This window comes from Panulirus ornatus, chromosome 52 (genome assembly GCF_036320965.1).
Source record: "Panulirus ornatus isolate Po-2019 chromosome 52, ASM3632096v1, whole genome shotgun sequence".
NCBI lineage: Eukaryota > Metazoa > Arthropoda > Malacostraca > Decapoda > Palinuridae > Panulirus > Panulirus ornatus.
This window is the reverse complement of record NC_092275.1, coordinates 8774042-8783469: the sequence shown is the minus strand read 5'-3', so window position 1 is coordinate 8783469 and position 9428 is coordinate 8774042. Positions and strand designations below refer to the sequence as shown.

At 40.9% G+C, this 9428-nt stretch overlaps 1 protein-coding gene across 1 annotated transcript; it reads right to left on the bottom strand.

Moving 5' to 3' along the window:
* Window positions 1–6517: 6517 nt before the first annotated feature.
* Window positions 6518–9384, bottom strand: LOC139764972 (uncharacterized). The gene is made up of 3 exons (XM_071692023.1): window positions 9250–9384; window positions 8236–8540; window positions 6518–7921 (listed from the first exon to the last, which is right to left on the bottom strand). The coding sequence occupies exons 1-3, from the start codon at window positions 9251–9253 to the stop codon at window positions 7442–7444; spliced, it is 789 nt and encodes a 262-aa protein (XP_071548124.1). The 5' UTR covers window positions 9254–9384; the 3' UTR covers window positions 6518–7441.
* Window positions 9385–9428: the final 44 nt, after the last annotated feature.

Here is a 9428-nt window from a genome sequence, read left to right as displayed (position 1 = left end):
AATGGTTAGACGTAAAAGGTGGAGTGCCACAGGGATCAGTCTTAGGATCAGTTCTCTTTTTCATACATAACAGCAATATTGATAATGGGTGGCATGGCATGGTATCAAAATTCCCCAATGAGACAAAACTGGAAAATGAATCTACCAATGAATTTAAGCGTTTACAGCAACAGACTGACAGAAAAACTAATGGACTGGGATCATAGGTGGAAAATGAATCGTAACATCGATAAGTACAAATTTTTACATATTGGTAGTACAAACAATAAAAGGAAAGCTACAACATGAATTTTGTTGAACTGCAAATGGTGTGTGATTAAAATGACTTGGGCATAATGATCTCTTTTGACATAAACCCAAGGAAGCAGCGTACAAAAGTAGTGAAAAGAGTGAACAAAATTTTTGGATTCATAAGTAGACCTTTGAATATATGTCCAGGGAAATCAGTCTTACTCTTTACAGTTCATTGGTTCGTTCCCACCATGAATATTGTGTTCAGCGTTAGACGATATAGACAGAATGAAGAGAGAACAGTGTCGAGCTACCAAGACGATTCCCGGGGTAAAAAAAAAACAAAACGTTTGAGAGCCGAATAAACGATTTGAATCTATTTAGCTTAGAAAAAAAGAAGACTGAAGTGATCTGATGTAAGTACTCAAAATCAGTGATGGATATGATGATCTTGATCTATCAAACTACTTAAACTCGATTCGTCTTATCTCACTCGTTGTGAGGGATACAAACTCGTGGAGAAACGTTTTACCTCGAACGAGGCAAAGTGCTTTATCGTCAACAGGATTGCTAACAGGTGGAACGATTCACCAATTGGAGTGGTTGAAAGCAGCATTACGTAGATACGTTCAAGACCAGACGGTGATTATTCGCTTCAAGTCTCCGAATAACATTATTTGTTCCTCCTTAGTCACAGTGCGGGTAATTTTCTGTGAATTATCCACATACCTCATAACTTTTACCAGAGTAATCAGTGAATTTCTGATATCTTCCATTATCACAAAACAGCCACGAAAGGGCCCAATTCTGTGTCGCTTTTTGAATTCCTTTGTATTCTTATTAACATTAAAGCCATGACTTTAAAAGCTTAAAGTTATAATCACTGCCATTCTAGGTTATGATAATTGCTACCTAAAGTTAGAATCATCAGGACTATTTACATAAGCATTTTAACTCAGCATATTATAGATTTATCGACAAATGCTGAAGCCCAGTTGATAAAGACGACACAACAAAATTATCCAAAAAGAATCAGAAAATAAAACTTTTCTAAAATGTGATAATAAATGATCTTTGCCTAACATAACAATTTCCAATACAGCTAAACAAACAACTTATAGTAGAATTGTACATGTCCCATGTGGGAATACCCAAGGCCTGAGCTTTTGGTAATGTGAATTTCTTATACATTACCATGGTCTTAAGTACTGCTCAGGGTGCATTAAATCCTCTTGAAAGATTTAGAGAGACATTAGCGTTTGTTCCGGAGTGTAGTTAGGCTCTAAAGGATCTACACACCCACACATACACATAGTCTAATGTCCATGAAAGAGGGTACCATCCTCCAGCCTCTTGTTCCCGTTTTACGACAAACCGAAGATACGTGGTGAGTGTTTATTTTTCCCATACCACAAGTAAAACACACATACACACACACACACACACACACACACACACACACACACACACACACACACACACACACAATAAATAAATGCAAGTGAATGAGGAGAAATATACTAATTGTATATCAATCTAATATGTAATTCTCTCAAATCTTGCTGTGAACGATTATGAGGCTTCTTCATCCAGCGTTATCCTTATCCTGTAAGCGATAGATAATCTATATAAGGTATGGTGGGAAAGTATAACGTAAGGTATTAGATATGTGGAATAGTGACTTTTAATGATAGACCAAAGTATAGATACATAAGAGACAATGTATCCATTGCCATAAGACTTGGATGCAGGGAATAGGAGTACGTAGGGAATCGCATCCCTTGAAAAGCCTTAATTCCAAAGTAATCCAGTTCAGTTTACCGGAGATAAAAAGCGACTCTGAGGATAAGGAACCACGAAATCTTGGCCTTAAGTTCGATCAGCAGTCTATTGAGAATATTTGTTCTCTTATAGAATACAATACAGAAAGACTGTCACATATGCCTCGACTAAAATGTACATGAGTGTGTCCATTTCATATGACTTACAGCTGAAACTGCTACTCGAAACTCCTAACATATAAGAAAGTTATTGTGGCAAAGTTTGGATAACGAGAGACTGACCCCCCAAACGATTTCCAGGAAAGATTAAAGTTTGGTCATTTTCTGCTCAAGTCAGTTCCTCACCGTCGAATCGGGAAATGTCTTATTTGTTCTATTTATTCAAGGATTTGATTTCTTTAAAGTATATCTTATTGTATCATTCTTTCCTTCATTTACGGCGATCTATTTCTTCATTTCATTCATTCTTTCTTTCGTTCCCTTCTTCTTCTTCTTTTTCTTCTTCAACACATCAAAGAGGTAAACACTTCAACAAAACTTAGCGCGATTATCAAAGTTTCCTCAGCTCTCGAAATGTCGTCAATAGACTCTCGTAGTGGCTTGAATTGTAGGGCGCCTACTCGACAACTTTCTTCCCTACGTTGGGTGGCCACGTAGGAATTACATTATTGAGAACGACATGACAGTCTTGCACTTGTTGGCGGACCGCATGGGAACGAACACGAGAGATCCGTGCGATCCAGCACGACACCATATGGGCCACGAACAACGATCTAGCACTACCTTCCATCTACGAAAAACCACCATAAGGGTCATGAATGATGATCCAGCTCGTACAGTCTACGCATATCACCACTAACGACTACGCCGCTCGTTTTATCTACGAAAGACACTCTGAGGACTACACGAACGACGATCCAACATGGTCTCTCCGCGAACGAAGCCGTGAGAGCCACGGACAACGACACAGCACGGTATTGGGCACGGTCACACACACACACACACACACACACACACACACCTGACCGCAGGTGGCCATTCTTTGGCCAATATTAGATATTGTCTGTTAGGGTGAAGCTTTATGTGTTTACCGGACCAGCTGAGCATGTACTGTATTATACAAACCTAGACAGGCTGACCTGTTTTGGCTGGGCGTTTGAAGATAAATGACAAGTATATATATATATATATATATATATATATATATATATATATATATATATATATATATATATATACATATATATCATTTTATGCTCTTTATCGTTTTTATGAGCAAGTAGGTAAGTTGACTGCTGCTAGATATTTAATGGTTGTCCTAGGTTATACTGGACATGCTGGGGATGAACTAGGCTTTCTAGAGACCGTGTGTGTGTGTGTGTCGCAGCGGAGATGAGGGAACTCTGGGTGGGGCGGGGGGGGGGGTGCAGGAGAGCTGTGATTTCGCTGACAGAAGCAGGAAAGTGTCTTGTGGCAATTTAGACCCCAGCTCACGTGCTACAGCTAGATCCTCTCTCTCTCTCTCTCTCTCTCTCTCTCTCTCTCTCTCTCTCTCTCTCTCTCTCTCTCTCTCTCTCGCTCACACACACACACGGACAATGCCAAGGACATTCGTTAACGTTAGAACGTAAAGGGTCTTCATCAGCCGAAGGAGTCATTCTCCACAAGAGGAAGATCCTCGTAGGGCTGCAGGAGTTAAGGCCGTGGAGGATGTGATGAGGAACCTGAAGGAGTGGAGGAGTGGTCAGTGAAGCCTGGGTCGGGGGATGAGCGGGGAGCGCCGAAGCATTCTCTGAAGAGGAGACTCAAAGAAAAGGATAATTTTCTTTTGATACTAATATAAACCTGCTGGACCCCTTTCTCTGAAGAGGCTCCTGCAGCTTCAAGTCTGCGGTACATCCAGCGGCAGGGAAATGATGGAATCCCTCGAAATGTACCACTTCTCGTCCATATCGATGATACAGCCTCGCCGAAGGTGACCTGACACTCACGGCGTTAGCACGGTCAGGCGAATTCCCGCAACGCTAGAGAGAGATAAATTTCTTTGAGAGAAAGAGTGAAGTGGAGGAGGAAGAAGAAGAGGAGGGAAAGGAGGAACGAGAAATTGATGAGGAGGAGAAGAGGATGCATACAACACGTGTGAAGGAAGAAGGCAATCATAGAAATGTTAGCGATATGATATAGAAGGAAAGGCTCGGAGTGAGACTGAGGTTATTTGATGCTCTGAACCAGGTGGGTTTATAAGACCCAAGACATTTGTACACAACAGGACGTCAATATTTCGTCCATATTAATATAAACGTCATATCTTTTTTTGTGTGTGTGTAGATATGTATCTGTTTTACATTATGGGGAGAAAGACAGTTACTCTGTTATAAGTATCTAAACTTTATTCCCGCAACTCTTCATCAAACAAACTATCTCTAGAAGGGAGAACAGCCCAGCTCAGTTGTTCAGCAAGCACTGACATCTATACATACACTTCAGCAGGACGACGAGGCCCAAAGGTGTTCTGGAAACACAGCAGCCACAGGGTATTTCAATTTTCATTCCAGAGGTCGGGTTCACATAGCCAAGAAGAATGGTGGCTGGGAGGACGGGAGACAGTATTGGTCAGCTTCGGTATGGCACTGACAGTTTTATTGGTGGCAGCAGTGGCTAGCTTAGAATACCACACAACCACACTGTTGTGGGAAGAATGTAATATTTGGGAAGACTTAATTCAGTGTATATGATGATGAGCTTTACCTGGACTTTGTATTGTATTATATTGTTGGAGGTTTGTATTTTCTATGAAGGTGCACGTTCCTATGTATGTACTTTGTTCGTATATATATATATATATATATATATATATATATATATATATATATATATATATATATATATATATATTTTTTTTTTTTTTTTTTTTACTTTGTCGCTGTCTCCCGCGTTTGCGAGGTAGCGCAAGGAAACAGACGAAAGAAATGGCCCAACCCCCCCCCCCATACACATGTACATACACACGTCCACACACGCAAATATACATACCTACACAGCTTTCCATGGTTTACCCCAGACGCTTCACATGCCTTGATTCAATCCACTGACAGCACGTCAACCCCTGTATACCACATCGCTCCAATTCACTCTATTCCTTGCCCTCCTTTCACCCTCCTGCATGTTCAGGCCCCGATCACACAAAATCTTTTTCACTCCATCTTTCCACCTCCAATTTGGTCTCCCTCTTCTCCTCGTTCCCTCCACCTCCGACACATATATCCTCTTGGTCAATCTTTCCTCACTCATTCTCTCCATGTGCCCAAACCATTTCAAAACACCCTCTTCTGCTCTCTCAACCACGCTCTTTTTATTTCCACACATCTCTCTTACCCTTACGTTACTTCCTCGATCAAACCACCTCACACCACACATTGTCCTCAAACATCTCATTTCCAGCACATCCATCCTCCTGCGCACAACTCTATCCATAGCCCACGCCTCGCAACCATACAACATTGTTGGAACCACTATTCCTTCAAACATACCCATTTTTGCTTTCCGAGATAATGTTCTCGACTTCAACACATTTTTCAAGGCTCCCAAAATTTTCGCCCCCTCCCCCAACCTATGATCCACTTCCGCTTCCATGGTTCCATCCGCTGACAGATCCACTCCCAGATATCTAAAACACTTCACTTCCTCCAGTTTTTCTCCATTCAAACTCACCTCCCAATTGACTTGACCCTCAACCCTACTGTACCTAATAACCTTGCTCTTATTCACATTTACTCTTAACTTTCTTCTTCCACACACTTTACCAAACTCAGTCACCAGCTTCTGCAGTTTCTCACATGAATCAGCCACCAGCGCTGTATCATCAGCGAACAACAACTGACTCACTTCCCAAGCTCTCTCATTCCCAACAGACTTCATACTTGCCCCTCTTTCCAGGACTCTTGCATATATATATATATATATATATATATATATCCCTGGGGATAGGGGAGAAAGAATACTTCCCACGTATTCACTGCGTGTCGTAGAAGGCGACTAAAAGGGAAGGGAGCAGGGGGCTGGAAATCCTCCCCTCTCGTTTTTTTTTAATTTCCCAAAAGAGGGGACAGAGAAGGGGGCCAGGTGAGGATATTCCCTCAAAGGTCCAGTCCTCTGTTCTTAACGCAACCTCGCTAATGCGGGAAATGGCGAATAGTATGAAAGAAAAAGATATATATGTATATATATATATATATATATATATATATATATATATATATATATATATATATATATATATATATATATATATGTATATATATATATATATATATATATATATATATATATATATATATATATATATATTTATATATATATATCACCATCACTTGACGAAGAAAGTATAGTCCCCTTCAGGAACGTCTCTGTTCAAAGGTATTCATCATTTCCCTTGCGTATCTTCGAAGCTGAAGGAACCCATCAAATGGACCCCTGGGTTACATATGATAGTAAAAGTATATATGTATATCTATATTAATTTATTTATTCATATATAATTCACATATTATATACATATACATAAATTTTTTTGATATTTGTCTGCGTTTCTGGCGTTAGCAAGGCAGCGCCAAGAACAGCAAAAAGAAAAAAAAAATGGTCGCATCCGCTTACACTCATTCTCTAGCTGTAATGTGTAATGCACCAAAACCAGAGCTCTTCTCCACAACTAGACGCCACAGAACTTTCCATGGTTTCCCTTGGAGGCTTCGCATTCTCTGGTTCAGTCCATTGACAGCACATCGACCCCAGTATACCACATCGTTCAAATTCACTCTATCCCATGCACGCCTTTCACCCTCCTGCACGTTAATGCCTTGACCACTCAAAATCTTCCTTATTCCATCCTTTCATCTCCCCATTGATCTCCCTGTTCTCATTGTTCTTTCCGTTTCTGATGCAGATATTCTCTTTGTCAACCTTTCCTCACACATTTTCTACATATAGATGAATAAATAAATAAATAAATAAATAGATAAATAGCATATATATATCGGAAGGATCTTTCATTTACCACATCTTCAGGCGAATTGACAAATGTAAGCTAACAAGTACTACATATGCTTCAGCTTGGCAGAAACAATTTACATACACTTACCCATACACTGACCCGAGTTTCTCCTTGTTACCTCTTGCCTTTCCGTCAGATTTCCCAAAGACGTGATAGACGAAAGATTTTGCCGCTACATCTTCAATTATCTTGTGATTTCATATATATCAGTTAAACACAAGGTTGTGTTTACATGTATATTTTTGTAGATAGATAGATAGACAGATACACACATACATACATATAGATAAATAGATAATCATATACATTTTTTCTTTGGTTGTCGCCTTGATTTCAATTCTCTTCATTCCACGACCACTCACAAGACTTCCCTCGCCTCTTAACCAGAGAAGAGGTCTATGATATACTGAAGGCCGAAAAGGCACTGACGGAGTGTCCTGAAACCCCTGTGGTCTGTGATGACGTTGTCGGTCCTAGTGTACACCTTTCCCGCTAGGTGTCCCAGGACGGAATCGTCGGACTCCACTTCGCAAGACTCGAGGCCCTCCATCACGAGAGTGGCCAGGAGCTCCATCAACCGGTGCAGTTCGTCTATCTCTTTCTGGAACTCGTCTTCGTTCAGCGACTGATCTAAGAAGAGCAGTTCCAGGGCTATGGTGTACTGCCTTATGTAGCAAGAGGCCTCTGGCAGATGGTCTGTGGACCACGATTTCGTGGGGTGTGGTGGCGTGCCCATTGGCAGAGTGGGCAAGACCTGAGCACACTGGGTCTGATCGCACACCTTCAGGTACTGCTGATCTTGGCTCGAGTCGAAAACATAGTCTAGAATCTCCCAGCTGGCGCTGAACTTGGCCTGGACCTGTTGGATGACACATAAGTGATTATATGGAGAGATCCCATCATGGAGCAAGATAATACCGAAAACATTTTGTACAGAAGTGATGTCAAGCAACGAGGACACAACCTGCATCTAGTGTGAATGCTGTCCTGGAATTCTGTCATGAATAATATTTGATGATGTGTTGTATGAAACAAGTTTTGTTTAATGGACAGTGACTGACATCAGTAATAAGATTCAGTAAAACTTTGAAGTGCGTATAATGAGAGAAGAGTGATTATCCAAACCAACTCCTCATCTTCTTCCCCTGCAATATTCCGGCCTGATGTACTCACGTAGGTTTCCTTGAAGTCATCAATCATGCTCTTGATTACTTTGGCCTGTGTCACAATCATTTCCCTCAGGTTTTCGTCACAGAGGAGAACCCGATCGTGCAATGACCTTTTCGCTATGTTCGAGGTGGTTGAAACATCATCAGAGATAGATGGGGGTTCTTGGCTTGATGTGTGAGGTTGGAGGTGGTGGAGGTTAGACAAGGAGTTAGAAGAGGAGGTCCACGACGAGGCATCACCAGTGGAGACGAGGAGGACGAGGAGGGAGACTGCGAGGTATTGGAAGTGACAGTGTCGCCTGCTGATACCTACGGTCGTATGAGAAAAGATGAGGTTTTAAGTAAAGCTTAGAGGGAAAAAGAAACGTTCCCTCATGTACCATTACCCCGAAATACTTTGTTCGAGAGTCACGGATGAACTAAATTTAATGATCCATTATTTTCAGGAGTAACGTCAACCATCAGGAAAGTTCATGTACTTAACGGTGTTCTATGACAGCGGGAGGTTGAGAAGTACGCCATGGTAGAGTATCTTTCAAGCAAAACCACCGAACCGTCGACTACCCAAGCCCAGGGTTCGAACCCTGGCATGCCCGTGCTTCGTTCATAATTAGCAACATTTACCACAACACCACAGAAAGCTCATACCACAGCGTGAGGATGTAGTTCTCTCCTATAAAAGCTACTAATGTACGGTCAGATTTTCAGTGTTTACGGTAGTTGTTAGCAACTCATGTGAAACAAATCTTCCCAAAAAGTATAAAAAGAAATGTTATCTCCGGTGTGATGATATTTCCTATCTGATTACAAGATAAGATAGATTTGACTCAAGAAACCCAATGATATATATATATATATATATATATATATATATATATATATATATATATATATATATATATATATATATATATATATATATATGGGAGCTACAGTTAATATTCAGCTACGTGAGAACAACATAGAATGATCGCACGAGACTTGCAGAACATCTTTTTAAACGACGAGTGAAACTCACCCATCCTTGCTGTTACGTCAGAGAGTTTGGTAGAGCTCGTCAATAAAGAGGAGGATGATAGGTGTACTCCTCTGAGGGGCTGTGACTGATCTGTGAGGGAAGCCTTGTCGATCAACTTTTATATCCCATCCTGATCACCTTATCTGGCTGTATGTCAATGCCATTCTGACGTAAGCTGT

Coding starts and splice junctions, on each gene's coding strand:
- LOC139764972 (XM_071692023.1), bottom strand. Junction 7,922..8,235: donor ATGACTTCAAGGAAACCTAC/GTGAGTACATCA, acceptor GTCATCCAACAG/GTCCAGGCCAAGTTCAGCGC.